At 47.9% G+C, this 19,305-nt stretch overlaps 1 protein-coding gene across 3 annotated transcripts in view; it reads right to left on the reverse strand.

The window, feature by feature from the left end:
* Window positions 1–19,305, reverse strand: part of MGC86483 (uncharacterized protein) — a 54,319-nt gene that overhangs the window by 11,689 nt on the left and 23,325 nt on the right. For 2 of the 3 annotated variants that reach the window (XR_004222622.1, XM_031901503.1), the window contains exons 3-4: window positions 18,366–18,934; window positions 1,717–1,770 (exon numbers count right to left, since the gene is read on the reverse strand). Coding sequence is in view for 2 of the 3 variants with exons in the window: in XM_031901503.1 (XP_031757363.1) it covers window positions 1,717–1,770; window positions 18,366–18,934 (623 nt within the window). In the remaining variant the exon portion in view is untranslated. 3 annotated transcript variants of the gene reach the window in all.

A 19,305-nucleotide genomic window follows, 5' to 3' on the forward strand; every position in this document is an offset into this window, starting at 1 on the left:
TTTATAGTTATGTGTAACTGTCACTGTGTCTGTCCCTTTCCCTTCCCTGCACTGCTGGTTCTGACTCCTGATACAACTCCCCAATATCCATTCATTCCTCATTCTCACTGGGTTTATAGTTATGTGTAACTGTCACTGTGTCTGTCCCTTTCCCTTCCCTGCACTGCTGGTTCTGACTCCTGATACAACTCCCCAATATCCATTCATTCCTCATTCTCACTGGGTTTATAGTTATGTGTAACTGTCACTGTGTCTGTCCCTTTCCCTTCCCTGCACTGCTGGTTCTGACTCCTGATACAACTCCCCAATATCCATTCATCCCTCATTCTCACTGGGTTTATAGTTATGTGTAACTGTCACTGTGTCTGTCCCTTTCCCTTCCCTGCACTGCTGGTTCTGACTCCTGATACAACTCCCCAATATCCATTCATCCCTCATTCTCACTGGGTTTATAGTTATGTGTAACTGTCACTGTGTCTGTCCCTTTCCCTTCCCTGCACTGCTGGTTCTGACTCCTGATACAACTCCCCAATACCCATTCATCCCTCATTCTCACTGGGTTTATAGTTATGTGTAACTGTCACTGTGTCTGTCCCTTTCCCTTCTCTGCACTGCTGGTTCTGACTCCTGATACAACTCCCCAATTCCCATTCATCCCTCATTCTCACTGGGTTTATAGTTATGTGTAACTGTCACTGTGTCTGTCCCTTTCCCTTCCCTGCACTGCTGGTTCTGACTCCTGATACAACTCCCCAATACCCATTCATTCCTCATTCTCACTGGGTTTATAGTTATGTGTAACTGTCACTGTGTCGGTCCCTTTCCCTTCTCTGCACTGCTGGTTCTGACTCCTGATACAACTCCCCAATATCCATTCATTCCTCATTCTCACTGGGTTTATAGTTATGTGTAACTGTCACTGTGTCTGTCCCTTTCCCTTCCCTGCACTGCTGGTTCTGACTCCTGATACAACTATAACAATACAGTTCTATTCACATGGATTACTTTGGGGCAGAAGGGGTTAATAGGAATACCTTGCGCTGGGAGAAGCCCATAAAGCAGTTATGATGGAGGCGACATTATGCGCTTGGGTGCCCGGCCATCTGCCACCCTCAGACTCAGCTTGAATTACACAGGCAATTATGTAACGACGAGACGCAGATTAACGAGCATTACAATAAAAGGGAAGGCTTCCCATAGGCTGAAGGGGACTCGTTAGCAGCCCAAGTAATCAGGTTAAAAATGGAAAGTCGGCTGTTTCTGATTAGGAGCCATAAACGGAGTTATGTGGCCAAACAAACCAGGTCACTGCATCTCCTACTCGGCATTTGGGACCCGATTGTGGATTCCTGGAAATGATTAGGGCCCCGCTACTCCCCATCCAATCCGGCCCCACAGGGAGCAGCCCTCCTGGATCAAGTGTACATATAAATATGTTGGGGGGGGGGTAATAGTCCAACAAAGAGAGGGGTAGCTGGTATTTATATTCATGCCAATGGCTGGGAGCTGCCATATTGTTTTGCTTATACAGTACAGTACGTGCTCAGGAAACCATTGCTTTCCCATTCAGACTCCATAAAGACCCTATGAATTGTCCTCTGTGTAACACTTACAACACGGCTATAACTTGCCCCGTCTGTACTTAAGCCCCTCCCTCCTGACTCCATTGGCTGAAACCAAAGGAACAGGTAGGTGAGCATTGCAGGAGGTACTTACCCGTATCTTTATAACTCTGCTCTTTGAGTTGCAGTTCCTCTTCAACAGCATTTTCTGCAAGACACAAGGTATATTGGGTCAGAGTAGGAACCGCTCCAATCAGTCTTAGGGTTTGTATAAGCTGCCTATGGGCACCGCAGGCCAGAAAATAAAGGTGGCCATACACCAGATGATAACATTTGCCAACTCACTCCAGGCCTATCAACATCCTACAGCTCCGATTGGCTACTTTCTGTACCTCTAGCAACATCCTACTGCTCCGATTGGCTACTTTCTGTACCTCTAGCAACATCCTACTGCTCCGATTGGCTACTTTCTGTACCTCTAGCAACATCCTACTGCTCCGATTGGCTACTTTCTGTAGAGCTATCAACATCCTACTGCTCCGATTGGCTACTTTCTGTACCTCTAGCAACATCCTACTGCTCCGATTGGCTACTTGTAGTGCTATCAACATCCTACTGCTCTGATTGGCTACTTTCTGTACCTCTAGCAACATCCTACTGCTCCGATTGGCTACTTGTAGTGCTATCAACATCCTACTGCTCTGATTGGCTACTTTGTAGCTCTATCAACATCCTACTGCTCCGATTGGCTACTTTCTGTACCTCTAGCAACATCCTACTGCTCCGATTGGCTACTTTCTGTAGAGCTATCAACATCCTACTGCTCCGATTGGCTACTTTCTGTAGAGCTATCAACATCCTACTGCTCCGATTGGCTACTTGTAGTGCTATCAACATCCTACTGCTCTGATTGGCTACTTTGTAGCTCTATCAACATCCTACTGCTCCGATTGGCTAATTTCTGTAGCTCTATCAACATCCTACTACTCCGATTGGCTACTTTCTGTAGCTCTATCAACATCCTACTGCTCCGATTGGCTAATTTCTGTAGCTCTATCAACATCCTACTGCTCCGATTGGCTACTTCCTGTAGTGCTATCAACATCCTACTGCTCCGATTGGCTACTTTCTGTAGCTCTATCAACATCCTACTGCTCCGATTGGCTACTTTCTGTAGCTCTATCAACAACCTACTGCCCCGATTGGCTACTTTCTGTAGCTCTATCAACATCCTCCTACTCCGATTGGCTACTTTCTGTAGCTCTATCAACATCCTCCTACTCCGATTGGCTACTTTCTGTAGCTCTATCAACATCCTCCTACTCCGATTGGCTACTTTCTGTAGCTCTATCAACATCCTCCTACTCCGATTGGCTACTTTCTGTAGCTCTATCAACATCCTACTGCTCCGATTGGCTACTTTCTGTAGCTCTATCAACATCCTACTGCTCCGATTGGCTACTTTCTGTAGCTCTATCAACATCCTACTGCTCCGATTGGCTACTTCCTGTAGCTCTATCAACATCCTACTGCTCCGATTGGCTACTTTCTGTAGCTCTATCAACATCCTACTGCTCCGATTGGCTACTTTCTGTAGCTCTATCAACATCCTCCTACTCCGATTGGCTACTTTCTGTAGCTCTATCAACATCCTACTGCTCCGATTGGCTACTTTCTGTAGCTCTATCAACATCCTCCTACTCCGATTGGCTACTTTCTGTAGCTCTATCAACATCCTCCTACTCCGATTGGCTACTTTCTGTAGCTCTATCAACATCCTCCTACTCCGATTGGCTACTTTCTGTAGCTCTATCAACATCCTCCTACTCCGATTGGCTACTTTCTGTAGCTCTATCAACATCCTCCTACTCCGATTGGCTACTTTCTGTAGCTCTATCAACATCCTACTGCTCCGATTGGCTACTTTCTGTAGTGCTATCAACATCCTACTGCCCCGATTGGCTACTTCCTGTAGCTCTACCAACATCCTACTACTCCGATTGGCTACTCGCTCTAGATCTCTCTACATACTACTTCTCTGACTGGCTTCTAGCTTTATCAATATAGTACTGCTCTGACTGGCTATTAGCTCTATCAGCATATTCCTGCTCTGATTGGCTGCTTGCTCTAAAAGACAAGATATTCTACTGTTTTGATTGGCTATGGTTTTACACTCCCAAGTAAAGATAAAAGTGAGTGTTCCCTGTACAAGGCAGCGAGCGGGTCAGTGTAACGGCCCAGACTTCATCCTCAGATATTTCCTGTTTATACAAGATGTGTTTGGAACAGGACGGAACGTTCCGTGCTGCCCAGACTAATGCCTCGCACATATACACAGAGTATAAGATATATCTATATATACATATAACATGTTCACTTCGGCCCATTCCAACGCAGAGAGCCTCTGCCTAAAATAAGCCACTTGACGAAGCCCAGGACACGACGGGAAAAACAAGTTCCAGAGCGGTTCTGTATTTCACCTGATGGAACCCCTTGTCTAGTTTATTCATACAAAGCAATGGTCTGGATCAGCAGTGGCTGCTGGGAAATCTATGCCCTTGCACAGCCTGAGATTAAATATTATCCAAAAAGGGGTCTGATGAAAAAGCTGTTTGTGAAGGGGGATGAGCCTGTCTATAAGCACAGCAGTTAGGTCTCGCTTTCCTGCATTCCCCTGCCATAGACTCCTACAGGTCAGAGTCAGACTTGAGAAAGGATAAAAATAGAAATATATATAAAACATCTAAACAAAAAATGAAGGGCGTGTAGAATGGGTCCATATGATTAATAGGGCTGGCATCCAGGGCAGCTGGGAGGCGGGTATATTATACACCTCTGTATAGAGACCGAGCACATCCCAGCCATAAAGCCTGGCACACAGCGCCCAGCTGCAGGAAAGGGAAATCTGCCCACATTCCACGGGTTTATTCTGCTTGGCAAATTCTGGGCTCTACCTATGGGCTGTGCTTTTATGTGCTGCCAACAATGCTTTGCAGTGTTTTATTATCCTGTGTGTGTCACGGAGCTTCCCTCTCTGTATATTATATGGGTAGGAGGTGCCATAGTGTTTCCCTTAGACAGTACAGTACGGGGGTACAGCTTATTGTGTGCCCAGAACATTCCTTCTCTGTATATTTGTATTTATACATATGGGTAGGGGGTGCCATAGTGTTTCCCTTAGACAGTACAGTATGGGGGTACAGCTTATTGTGTGCCCAGAACATTCCTTCTCTGTATATTTGTATTTATACATATGGGTAGGGGGTGCCATAGTGTTTCCCTTAGACAGTACAGTATGGGGGTACAGCTTATTGTGTGCCCAGAACATTCCTTCTCTGTATAATTGTATTTATACATATGGGTAGGGGGTGCCATAGTGTTTCCCTTAGACAGTACAGTATGGGGGTACAGCTTATTGTGTGCCCAGAACATTCCTTCTCTGTATATTTGTATTTATACATATGGGTAGGGGGTGCCATAGTGTTTCCCTTAGACAGTACAGTATGGGGGTACAGCTTATTGTGTGCCCAGAACATTCCTTCTCTGTATATTTGTATTTATACATATGGGTAGGAGGTGCCATAGTGTTTCCCTTAGACAGTACAGTATGGGGGTACAGCTTATTGTGTGCCCAGAACATTCCTTCTCTGTATATTTGTATTTATACATATGGGTAGGGGGTGCCATAGTGTTTCCCTTAGACAGTACAGTATGGGGGTACAGCTTATTGTGTGCCCAGAACATTCCTTCTCTGTATATTTGTATTTATACATATGGGTAGGAGGTGCCATAGTGTTTCCCTTAGACAGTACAGTATGGGGGTACAGCTTATTGTGTGCCCAGAACATTCCTTCTCTGTATATTTGTATTTATACATATGGGTAGGAGGTGCCATAGTGTTTCCCTTAGACAGTACAGTATGGGGGTACAGCTTATTGTGTGCCCAGAACATTCCTTCTCTGTATATTTGTATTTATACATATGGGTAGGGGGTGCCATAGTGTTTCCCTTAGACAGTACAGTATGGGGGTACAGCTTATTGTGTGCCCAGAACATTCCTTCTCTGTATATTTGTATTTATACATATGGGTAGGGGGTGCCATAGTGTTTCCCTTAGACAGTACAGTATGGGGGTACAGCTTATTGTGTGCCCAGAACATTCCTTCTCTGTATATTTGTATTTATACATATGGGTAGGAGGTGCCATAGTGTTTCCCTTAGACAGTACAGTTTGGGGGTACAGCTTATTGTGTGCCCAGAACATTCCTTCTCTGTAATATCTGGATATATATACGAATTCAAGTTCATGTACAGTAAAACAAGGCTTTCTGCCCCATCGGTTGCTAATATGGATCAGTGGCAGAAGGGTCACTAACCACAGCCCAAGGCTTGGCATAGCATTAATTACATAGCTGGAACCATTGGTTGTTACTGGTCAGGGTGCAGAAACAATGATTTCCAATGATGAATTAAAACATGACTCTAGATCTACGTTTTGAGCAGTCAGGTTATTATCGGGGTGGGGGGGGAGGGGTGTCACGTCAATAACAGACTAGGGCAATGAGATTCTTGTCTGTGTCCTGAGGGAGGTCATAGGGGTTGCACTGATCCCACTCCATCCCCTGAACCTCATCATTCATTTACTCTCCCCACACCCCCACTCTAATCCAAATCAAGCATTACTTTATATTATAGCAAGTAGCGCTGTCTTTAGAGGGTCCATAAAGGGCGAGTGCCCAGTGACCTCCAACAGGAGGCAGGAGATCAAGTAGGGTAAGATGGCTACAGTGTAGTAAGATGGAGGAAGGTCATGGTGGAAACTATATGTCAAGATGGATTGCTATAGGTCAAGATGGAGACTATAGGTCATGATGGAAACTATATGTGAAGATGGAGGACTGTAGGTCAAGATGGCGACTGTAGGTCAAGATGGAGACTGTAGGTCAAGATGGAGACTGTAGGTCAAGATGGAGACTGTAGGTCAAGATGGAGACTATAGGTCCAGATGGAGACTGTTGGTCCAGATGGAGACTGTAGGTCATAATGGAAACTATATGTCCAGATGGAGACTTTAGGTCCTGGTGGAAACTAGACTTTTGGGGGGTTTGAAGGCCCCTAAAGTGAATATGTTAACACTACTCATCAGTCAGGGCCACCAGTCTTTGAAAGGCTCCCTTGCAGACCAAAGGAACTTAGATACAATGCCAATAACAGATGAGACTGCTGGCTACGCCGGCTGAAGAAGACGCAACTTCAGAAGACGCAACTTCAGAAGACGCAACTTAAAACTAAAAAGTTTATAAAACACCCCCAATGGGGCAACAAGCAGCCCAGCTGGCCCAGGAACCATGGATGGGGGGGAATAATGCCTGGGATAGGGGGCCCCCCAAACAGGAAGTAAGATAGGACATTAATGTTCTAATTTTAGGCAGTTAGGCAATGGGCTGCCCAAATGGGCCAGTACCAACAGAAATATAGGCCCAAGAATAGAGAGGAAGCCTGGGTTCCATACAGGGACCCCCCAAGAATTAAGTTAGACGGGGCATTTTGGAGAAGTTTTTACCATTATGAATATTTGTGACCCCCGGGGACCCCCGGGGACCCCCAACGCCTTTGCTAAACTGCAATTTGAGACTTTTGGGGGGGGAGAATAGACTTTGGAACCATGCGTCAGCGAGTCCTTCGTTTGCTCCTCAATATTTTCCATGAAGAAAACAAATTGAAGGGCAGCCTGTCAGCCAATGTGCATATACTAACGAGGTGGGATTAGGTTACCTGTGTTTCGGCTCTTGGGTCACATAGGAGCCTATTATTCTGTCCCTGTTCAGCTGAACTACAACTCACACAAGAGGGGCGTGGCTGATCCAGGGATGATGGGCGGGGCCGCTGGGAGAGAATTCCCTTGTGATCAAAGCTTTCATCCTGGAATAATCTGCAATAACTCGGCTTCTACCCCACGGGCGCAGCACAATTATACCATAAACACCGGGCCACAGATGGTTTTATTGCCTGCGCTTTTATCATGCCTCTGAGATGAACTAATGAGACGTATTTATTGGGCATTATTCTGTTTATTTCATTCCCCATGGAATTCACACGCTGCTTTGCTATTCACAAATTTCAATATGATCTTTATAGAGAGTTTATTGTTTCTGTACTAGAAATGGCCAAATCATGGGTGTTGGCAAGTGGCCACCTCTTCTGTACAGGCTATGAGCAAACTAAGGGGGCTGTTCCTGCTGAATTGTGCTTAGTACAGGGGAATCCCTATGTGCCATAGTTTTATGGTATCTCTCTGTACAGGCTATGAGAAAACTTAGGGGGCTGTTCCTGCTGAATTTTGCTTAGTACAGGGGAATCCCTATGTGCCATAGTTTTATGGTATCTCTCTGTACAGGCTATGAGCAAACTTAGGGGGCTGTTCCTGCTGAATTGTGCTTAGTACAGGGGAATCCCTATGCTGCCATAGTTTTATGGTATCTCTCTGTACAGGCTATGAGCAAACTTAGGGGGCTGTTCCTGCTGAATTGTGTTTAGTACAGGGGAATCCCTATGTGCCATGGTTTTATGGTATCTCTCTGTACAGGCTATGAGCAAACTTAGGGGGCTGTTTCTGCTGAATTGTGCTTAGTACAGGGGAATCCCTATGTGCCATAGTTTTATGGTATCTCTCTGTACAGGCTATGAGCAAAGTTAGGGGGCTGTTCCTGCTGAATTGTGCTTAGTACAGGGGAATCCCTATGTGCCATAGTTTTATGGTATCTCTCTGTACAGGCTATGAGCAAAGTTAGGGGGCTGTTCCTGCTGAATTGTGCTTAGTATAGGGGAATCCCTATGTGCCATAGTTTTATGGTATCTCTCTGTACAGGCTATGAGCAAACTTAGGGGGCTGTTCCTGCTGAATTGTGCTTAGTACAAGGGAATCCCTATGTGCCATAGTTTTATGGTATCTCTCTGTACAGGCTATGAGCAAACTTAGGGGGCTGTTCCTGCTGAATTGTGCTTAGTACAGGGGAATCCCTATGCTGCCATAGTTTTATGGTATCTCTCTGCACAGGCTATGGGCAAACTTAGGGGGCTGTTCCTGCTGAATTGTGCTTAGTACCGGGGAATCCCTATGTGCCATAGTTTTATGGTATCTCTCTGTACAGGCTATGAGCAAACTTAGGGGGCTGTTCCTGCTGAATTGTGCTTAGTACAAGGGAATCCCTATGTGCCGTAGTTTTATGGTATCTCTCTGTACAGGCTATGAGCAAACTTAGGGGGCTGTTCCTGCTGGATTGTGCTTAGTACAGGGGAATCCCTATGCTTCCATAGCTTTATGGTATCTCTCTGTATAGGCTATGGGCAAACTTAGGGGGCTGTTCCTGCTGGATTGTGCTTAGTACAGGGGAATCCCTATGCTTCCATAGCTTTATGGTATCTCTCTGTACAGGCTATGAGCAAACTTAGGGGGCTGTTCCTGCTGAATTGTGCTTAGTACAGGGGAATCCCTATGTGCCATAGTTTTATGGTATCTCTCTGTACAGGCTATGGGCAAACTTAGGGGGCTGTTCCTGCTGGATTGTGCTTAGTACAGGGGAATCCCTATGCTTCCATAGCTTTATGGTATCTCTCTGTATAGGCTATGAGCAAACTTAGCAAACACTACAAGGTCCGAGTATCTGTTGCTTCTGATTTTCAGAAGGCCAGCTAAAGCTAAGCAGCTCCCTGTGCCAAGTCCAGTTGGCAGCGACCAGTTAAATGCCTCAGGAGGGAGGGTGACACGATAAAAATCTGACACTGTCCCTCAACAGCCGTAAACTTCCAACACGCACATAAACGGGGGCAGCTGAGATGGGCGACGCTTCGTTTCACTGCCATGAATTACACTCTATAAAGGCTGCCTGTGCTTTATTGTTCATAATCTCACTTGGCAATGCCAAGATGGCATCCAGTACAAATTAAAAAAAAAAAAATTCAAGAAGCACAAAATAACCTGAGAACCAATTGCTAATTGAAGCTATAATGCTAAGAATTAGTTTCATGTTGAACTTTCCCTTTAAAATGAAAGAAAGTTCAGCTGTAATGCTCAGTTTAACCAGTATGTGGCGCCACAAATTCTCACAGCACAAAGAGAATAAAATATGATTTTCCTGCCAAAGAAATGGGATTGAATTAATTGAATAAAGCACTTGGCACAGTGTAACACAAGGGCAATGGCATCCCCGCGGGGAGACCCGCTGCCCCAGCTGCCCCAGCGAGTGACCCTGGGGCAGTACATTCCTGGTACCGGGAGTGTTTCCCACGTAACTGGGCTCAAGATCACACCGTGGTACCTGTGTTTGCTAGAATAACGGGGCCCAGCTGCAACTTTTGCCCCAGGGCCTTGGGGTGTAGTTACGCCACTGGACAAAACCTAAGGGAAATAAAGTATAATGGCCCCTTATAATAAAAACTTATAACATTTTAGGCCCCCCCTAACATTATGTATTGGTCAGCTTCCCCTATACCTTGTGGGCCACCCAGAAGTTGCAGCATCGGCTTCTTCTATAGTTACAGCCCTGGATTGCACCGTAATTGATTACAGTAAATGTGTAAGAAATTCCATTGTTCTTTCCTTCCGTGGAAGCTTTGTCCCACCCCTGTCTGTCTAACCAGCCCCACAGATAACGGCCTTAGTTCCTGCATAATTGGGACTTTGTTAGGGGGGGGAGGAAAAGAAGGATCAGACGGGAAAGCAGCCGGTGACTTTGGTTTCACCTGGTAACCCAAGTCCAATTAGCGGTCCCACCACCCAAACTGTAAAAAGCTGCTGAAATTTCAAACCGGCCTAATGGAGTCTGAAACCAGGAACACGTGTTGTTGCAGCAGCGGCGGCGATTAAATATTAACAGCAGCAGGAGGGGTAAATCAAATTCGACTGCCAGGGGCTGAAAATGGCCCGATCCCTGGCAAAACCCAGAGTGGGAATGTACAGGGGTAAGGGGTACCCCCCAATGTGCTCTGGTGCAAAGGCACAAATCCGGGGGCAAGAAAAGGAACCTATAAACCTATAGGGAAACTGAGCCCCCTTTATCCGCCCCTCAGCCACTGGCCCGTGATCTACATTAGTTACTTGCTGGGAGAATAGAACACCATAGGCGGCTATAGGAAGAAATAAGGTTGTGGCCTGAGAACAATGAAAACATAGGTAAGACTGAAACTGCAAGCATAATAAATAATTCTGCCAACACATTGTTCATAAAATCAGATTCACCCCTTAAAAAACTCATTTATTCTTATATATTAACCTAAGGATACCTTACAAACAGTTATTAAAGGCAAAGTAAAGTATTTCCATAATCTTTGTGCCAGTAAAACCAAAGCCCCACCTTGCAATAAATGCTCCAAACGCAAGAAGAGAAGCTGCAATGGGCTATCTGCTATTCACCCCCACCCAGCTACTACCTTGAATATTCACCCCCACCCAGCTACTACCTTGAATATTCACCCCCACCCAGCTACTACCTTGAATATTCACCCCCAGCCTTCCTTTGCCCTAAGCTCAAAAAATACACACCGGCATAAATTTAGCCCCGCCTGCTGATGCTCAGTATGTACAGGGTGGACTGGGCCCCCACGGGCCCTCCTGGGACCCTGACATGGCGGCTCGTACAACCAATAGATGGGCAAATGGTACAGAGGTTGCACACAATTATAAACGCTGGGCACCTTTGCCCCTGGGCAGTAACTCATGGCAGTGTTCGACCTGCAGCTGGCTGGAAAGATCAAACCGCTGATCGGTTGCTACGGGTTACTGCCCAGGTGCTAATTTGCCCAGTGTTTATAAATGAGCCCCAAACAGAGCTACACTGTTACTGAGCAGTTACGGTAGGAGCATTCCCTTCATCTTGGCCATATACATAGTTAACAAAAAATGAGCAGCTGAAGAGATATTCCCCTCAGAATCCTCTCTATGCTGATCCTTAACTTCTGCACAGACCCTGTTCTGGGGGGGTCAGTGACCCCTATAAACACTACAATCGCTTTTTTACTTCCTTATATAATGTCTCACATAGTACTGGCAGCAGGCTTAACTCCTATTGGCTGTGCCTCCTGTCAGTCTGACACTGCTTCCTGTGCCTGGGACAGAGTGCATAACAGTATTAGATTAGGGATATGCCGAGTCTGTTTGCCTATGTCTGCAAGGGAGAAATTAACCAATGGCCTTTCACTTTATGCAACTGGTTACAGTGCACAAGCAACCAATGAATTGGCCCAATAGGAAAGAAGTAAGGGCAAAGCCTGGCAGTGATGATGTCACATACAGGAAGTTCTCAGTGTGTCAGGTTCTGACATCTTGCCCCGCTGCTGCCACCTTGCCCCCCTGTACCCCCTGCTGCTCTCACTTCCTACTGCTGCTGATAGGTGAATAAAGGGGCGAGTATGTGCCGCCCAACTGGAAATTGCTAGGGGACAGAAAACCATAAGCAATTGCCCCGTATGCCATTGCCCCGTATGCCATTGCCCCGTATGCCATTGCCCCGTATCCCATTGCCCTAAGAGTAATAACAGCCCCACTGGTTCCAATGCTGCACCCTCAATTCTCTGGAAACACAGTCAGTGGCCCCAGGGGTACATTATACAGCTGTGGCCCTTGTGTCAGTATTCGGAGCGGGTGTTTGTAGATTTGGATCAGCGCAGTAGGAATGACCCCCAAGCTGTTTTGCTCTGACAGAATAGAGAGGCAGTGACAGCCATGATGGATATACTGCTCAGGGCTCATAACCCGCTGTCCCTGCTACAGTTTGTTCAAATCTGCCTTCTGCACGGGGCCACAGCGACATTGGCCCTTTGGTTGCTTTTGTAATTCTGCTCAGTACAGGGGAATCCCTATGTGCCATAGTTTTATGGTATCTCTCTGTACAGGCTATGGGCAAACTTAGGGGGCTGTTCCTGCTGAATTGTGCTTAGTACAGGGGAATCCCTATGTGCCATAGTTTTATGGTATCTCTCTGTACAGGCTATGGGCAAACTTAGGGGGCTGTTCCTGCTGAATTGTGCTTAGTACAGGGGAATCCCTATGTGCCATAGTTTTATGGTATCTCTCTGTACAGGCTATGGGCAAACTTAGGGGGCTGTTCCTGCTGAATTGTGCTTAGTACAGGGGAATCCCTATGTGCCATAGTTTTATGGTATCTCTCTGTACAGGCTATGGGCAAACTTAGGGGGCTGTTCCTGCTTAATTGTGCTTAGTACAGGGGAATCCCTATGTGCCATAGTTTTATGGTATCTCTCTGTACAGGCTATGGGCAAACTTAGGGGGCTGTTCCTGCTGAATTGTGCTTAGTACAGAGGAATCCCTATGTGCCATAGTTTTATGGTATCTCTCTGTACAGGCTATGAGCAAACTTAGGGGGCTGTTCCTGCTGAATTGTGCTTAGTACAGGGGAATCCCTATGTGCCATAGTTTTATGGTATCTCTCTGTACAGGCTATGGGCAAACTTAGGGGGCTGTTCCTGCTGAATTGTGCTTAGTACAGGGGAATCCCTATGTGCCATAGTTTTATGGTATCTCTCTGTACAGGCTATGAGCAAACTTAGGGGGCTGTTCCTGCTGAATTGTGCTTAGTACAGGGGAATCCCTATGTGCCATAGTTTTATGGTATCTCTCTGTACAGGCTATGGGCAAACTTAGGGGGCTGTTCCTGCTGAATTGTGCTTAGTACAGTGGAATCCCTATGTGCCATAGTTTTATGGTATCTCTCTGTACAGGCTATGAGCAAACTTAGGGGGCTGTTCCTGCTGAATTGTGCTTAGTACAGGGGAATCCCTATGTGCCATAGTTTTATGGTATCTCTCTGTACAGGCTATGAGCAAACTTAGGGGGCTGTTCCTGCTGAATTGTGCTTAGTACAGGGGAATCCCTATGTGCCATAGTTTTATGGGATCTCTCTGTACAGGCTATGAGCAAACTTAGGGGGCTGTTCCTGCTGAATTGTGCTTAGTACAGGGGAATCCCTATGTGCCATAGTTTTATGGGATCTCTCTGTACAGGCTATGAGCAAACTTAGGGGGCTGTTCCTGCTGAATTGTGCTTAGTACAGGGGAATCCCTATGTGGCATAGTTTTATGGTATCTCTCTGTACAGGCTATGAGCAAACTTAGGGGGCTGTTCCTGCTGAATTGTGCTTAGTACAGGGGAATCCCTATGTGCCATAGTTTTATGGTATCTCTCTGTACAGGCTATGAGCAAACTTAGGGGGCTGTTCCTGCTGAATTGTGCTTAGTACAGGGGAATCCCTATGTGCCATAGTTTTATGGTATCTCTCTGTACAGGCTATGAGCAAACTTAGGGGGCTGTTCCTGCTGAATTGTGCTTAGTACAGGGGAATCCCTATGTGCCATAGTTTTATGGTATCTCTCTGTACAGGCTATGAGCAAACTTAGGAGGCTGTTCCTGCTGAATTGTGCTTAGTACAGGGGAATCCCTATGTGCCATAGTTTTATGGTATCTCTCTGTACAGGCTATGGGCAAACTTAGGGGGCTGTTCCTGCTGAATTGTGCTTAGTACAGGGGAATCCCTATGTGCCATAGTTTTATGGTATCTCTCTGTACAGGCTATGAGCAAACTTAGGAGGCTGTTCCTGCTGAATTGTGCTTAGTACAGGGGAATCCCTATGTGCCATAGTTTTATGGTATCTCTCTGTACAGGCTATGAGCAAACTTAGGGGGCTGTTCCTGCTGAATTGTGCTTAGTACAGGGGAATCCCTATGTGCCATAGTTTTATGGTATTTCTCTATGGGAGATCATGGGATGTAAATATAATTCTCAGTTAGAACCTATATAGGAACTTTAAATGATAAATTGGGAGTTTATACATGGCTTTTCCCAGGGCTTTCGAGGGACGTTGCTATTCAGGCTTCAGTCCAAATCAGGAACAAATCCAAGAAGAAACCAGTGAGCGCAGACAAACAGCCCGAGGGCCCGGGCACAAGACAGAGCCATTGAGCAGGGAACGGGGAATCAAATGAAAGATATAAACCTCGCAGATTCAGCCAAGCGGCACGGAGAGTTGGAAAATAGCAAATTAGAGGGTAAATGGGGATAAGTGGGCGGAGCACCTGCAATGGGCCCTCAGACTTAGAGGTGATTTGGGGCCACATTGTCAGTGGGAGTGAAACAAACACAAAGCTGTCTTTGGGGGGTACAAACAGGGGTAAGTGCCCCTTGTATCTATTGGTTCCTCTGATCATGGGAGGAGGGGCTTGATATGAACAGGCAGAGGGGGTTCTTTTGGGTGAAACCATAGAGGGTAACTATAGGGGCAATATGGAGGCAGCGGGCCCTGGGGCCACATTAACACTTAAGATACCCAATACACCCCAATTTTTGCACTTTGCATCTTACACACTAACTAAATTGCCACAGGTCTCTGTTCCCATGGATACAGGGATACCGGGCAGCTCTGTATTCATGAGGTGTAGGTGGGAAGGGCACACAAATGTACCCGCCTCTCCCCACCCACATTAGGGAGCCCCCCCAGGTGCCATGGAGCCTCCACTTCTCCACCAGTTGCACTTGCAGCAGGGGCAGTTGTGAATGACCCCCCATATTTTTCATCCATGGGCACAACGCCCAAGGGGAACCCTAAAACTACCATAAGGCTGGCAGCAGTTCTAGGGTTCCCCAACATACATCTGCTAGAATAAAGGGGTACAATGGCACTTTCTGGGTGCATCTGCACCCGTATGGACCCATTTATCTGTCTCTTAGATTGGGTTCCCTAGAACTGAGGGGTCTCCAGATAGGAGCCTACAAATCCCAGCAGCCCCCACTGACCAGTCTCGGCTGCAATAAAAAGCTGAAGTGTCCTATGGGCCTTGCAGCCCTGGGGGGGGGGGGGGGGTTAATTAACATGTTGTAATTAAATTACTGATCATTTTGTGAGGGTTGAACTTGATGCACTTTTTTGTGGCTTTTTCAGCCTGACGCACTATGTATATAGCCCCCCCCCCCCGGCGCTTGCGCCCCCCACACATAGCTGGGATTCTTGCAAAGAAAAGAATTGGGGAATGTTTGTACGGCGCACAAACCGGATTGGGCACATGTTTCCATGGTGACTCTCCTTTCTGCATGGGGGGTCTGGACTTGGGGGGGGGGCCCTATTATTTATATGAATTAGAAGCCCTGGATCTATGGGCCTTCAGCGTCTCTGTTCTACTGAATGGGAGTTTAATATCTCGGTTCCTAATATCTTGTGGAACCTTGGTGCCATTCACTTGCAATTCCATCTGTACAATTGCCCCCCTCGCATTCCTGCCTCCGCCGCCAGATAAAATAGTCCCTTCGCCGCCATCCTTCCACTTCCAAAAATATCAACTCTTTGCTCTAATGACCTAAAACCCTTGGGAACGTTGGGAGTTTAGTTCCCAGACTCCAGGTCATTTGCTTTAAAGGGGAAATAAACAAGAACATGTTCCCTGCAGTAAATCCAACCACTCGTTCCGATCAAAGAATAAGGGGTATTAGTAGGAGAGAACTAAACACCCCACCCTATAATTTTAACTCTTAGCACTCCTGCCCCCACCCCAACTGCAGCTGCAAACCCCCCAGTCTAACTCTGCAAGGAGATGAAATGTACTTGTAGCACTTGGGTTATCTTTAAACTGCTAGCAGTGCAGTGGGGAGGGGGCATGGGGCCCAATGTGGGGGTACTAATACACTAGAACCCCCATTTTAAGTTTTTCAGGGGACCAGAAAAAGATGGTGCAAAATCCCTAAACATTTTTCATTCTGATGTTTAAACAAATGCCTGGTTGCTAAGGTCAGGGTGCCTAGAAACCAGATCTTACTTTACAAAATAGGAGAACTGTAGGGGAAAAAAAGGTTAAATAAAAAAGTTTTTGCTAATTGAGGTGAATGTCCCTATGGTTGGAGCGGGGGCGGGGGGGCAGGAGTGAGTGGGGCAAGTAGAACCAATAGTGGAAGCGTATCCACCCCGGGACAGATCTGCTGAACAGATGGGAAAGCTCAGTTCTGTGAGAAAAGCAGCAGGGGCTCCCAAGTCCTTCCTGATCTGGGGTTTGGGGCCCCCCAGGATTCTAGCACTTCCCATCACTATAGTGGCCCCGTGGCCCTGACTGTAGGGAGCAGGGTAGTGACTGTATTATATACGTATATAGCACTGATTATGTACCCAGCACTGTACAGCGGGGCAATAAACAGAACAAACAGGGATCAGTACAGTAATACAGACAAATACAGACAAATACAGTTGCATTAAAGATTAAGAGCTAAATGTCAGAGGAGATTCCTGTCCTGTAGAGCTTGCAATCTAAACTTACTGACACAGATGGTTACAGTGGTTGACACTGACAATATAAAGTGACAGAACTGGACCAGGCATTATGTGAGATTGTATGAGGGGGGGCAAGTGTGACTGTATGGGGGGGCAAGTGTGACCGTATGGGGGTGATCAAGTGTGACAGTATGGGGGTGATCAAGTGTGACCGTATGGGGGGCAAGTGTATGGGGGGGGCAAGTGTGACCGTATGGGGGTGATCAAGTGTGACCGTATGGGAGGCGATCAAGTGTGACCGTATGGGGGGCAAGTGTGACCGTATGGGGGGCAAGTGTGACCGTATGGGGGGCAAGTGTGACCGTATGGGGGGCAAGTGTGACCGTATGGGGGCAAGTGTGACCGTATGGGGGGCAAGTGTGACAGTATGGGGGGCAAGTGTGACCGTATGGGGGGCAAGTGTGACCGTATGGGGGGCAAGTGTGACCGTATGGGGGGCAAGTGTGACCGTATGGGGGGCAAGTGTGACCGTATGGGGGGGCAAGTGTGACTATATGAGGGGGGCAAGTGTGACTGTATGGGGGGCAAGTGTGACTGTATGGGGGGGCAAGTGTGACTGTATGGGGGGGGGCAAGTGTGACTATATGGGGGGGGCAAGTGTGACTATATGGGGGGGGCAAGTGTGACTATATGGGGGGGCAAGTGTGACTATATGGGGGCAAGTGTGATTGTATGGGGGGGGCAAGTGTGACTGTATGGGAGGGCAAATGTGACTGTATGGGGGGCAAGTGTGACCGTATGGGGGGCAAGTGTGACCGTATGGGGGGCAAGTGTGACCGTATGGGGGGCAAGTGTGACCGTATGGGGGGCAAGTGTGACCGTATGGGGGGGCAAGTGTGACCGTATGGGGGGGCAAGTGTGACTATATGAGGGGGGCAAGTGTGACTGTATGGGGGGCAAGTGTGACTGTATGGGGGGGCAAGTGTGACTGTATGGGGGGGGGCAAGTGTGACTATATGGGGGGGGCAAGTGTGACTATATGGGGGGGCAAGTGTGACTATATGGGGGGCAAGTGTGACTATATGGGGGGGCAAGTGTGACTATATGGGGGCAAGTGTGATTGTATGGGGGGGGCAAGTGTGACTGTATGGGAGGGCAAATGTGACTGTATGGGGGGCAAGTGTGACCGTATGGGGGGGCAAGTGTGACTGTATGAGGGGCAACTGTAACTGCATGGGGCTGACCAAGTGTGACTGTATGGGACACAGGGAGTGCAACAGTATGGGGGGGGGAGTGCAACAGTATGGGGGGGGAGTGCAACAGTATGGGGGGGGAGTGCAACAGTATGGGGGGGGAGTGCAACAGTATATGGGGGGGTGCGACTGTATGGGGGGGGGTGCGACTGTATGGGGGGGGGTGCGACTGTATGGGAGGGGGGTGCGACTGTATGGGAGGGGGGTGCGACTGTATGGGAGGGGGGTGCGACTGTATGGGAGGGTGGTGTGGGGCAGTGCAACTTTATGGGGGATTGGTTCTTACCTGTTGCATCTTTTCCAAGTCCAGGCTGGGTCGGCCGATCTTGTCTCCGCAGCCCTGTCTGTGCCTTTTGCACGGCATCGCCTGCTCAAACCCGGAGCCCAGGCTGGTGAATATGAGGGGGCGAGGGGCCGGGTTCCGGGCGGGGGGCTGCAGTCTCTTGGGCGGGGAGGCGCTGAACAGGACCGGGCTGGAGGTGCCCCGCAGGGAGTCGGCCTGCTCCCCCGGCCGGAAGGCCACCCCGCACAGGTGCTTCACCTCCTCGTCGCTGGACGACGTGTTGTCCGTATGGCAGCTCAGCCTGCTCACCTGGGACCACTTGCGTTTCTCTGCGGCAAATTCCCTGCTGATCCGCTCCAGCTCCTCCTCCGAGCTGTGCCGGTCCAGTCCCGGGAATAACGCCCGCACCTTACAGCACTGGTTCTCCTGGTTCTGCAGCTGGTTTGTGGCCAATGGGGTCAGGATACAACTGCGTCTTCTCTCTGATGGGAACACACAAACAGCATCGTCAGATCGGGGCAATCGATCGCACCCCAATACATCTGTGTATGTGTGTGCTGCTCGGCCGATTCCTGGGTTAAAGGGGAAGTTACATTTTAAAAACTCCAAACTAAACAGATTCAGAACAAACACATGAAAAAGGCGAGGTTTGGGGGGGTGTGGGTGCAGGGTATGGCTCATATGCCTGGGTACGGCTCATATGCCTGGGTACGGCTCACATGCCTGGGTACGGCTCACATGCCTGGGTACGGCTCACATGCCTGGGTATCGCTCATATGCCTGGGTATCGCTCATATGCCTTGGTACGGCTCATATGCCTGGGTATCGCTCATATGCCTGGCTGGGTATGGCTCATATGCCTGGGTATCGCTCATATGCCTGGCTGGGTATGGCTCATATGCCTGGGTACGGCTCACATGCCTGGGTATCGCTCATATGCCTG

The sequence above is a fragment of the Xenopus tropicalis genome, chromosome 5 (genome assembly GCF_000004195.4).
Source record: "Xenopus tropicalis strain Nigerian chromosome 5, UCB_Xtro_10.0, whole genome shotgun sequence".
NCBI lineage: Eukaryota > Metazoa > Chordata > Amphibia > Anura > Pipidae > Xenopus > Xenopus tropicalis.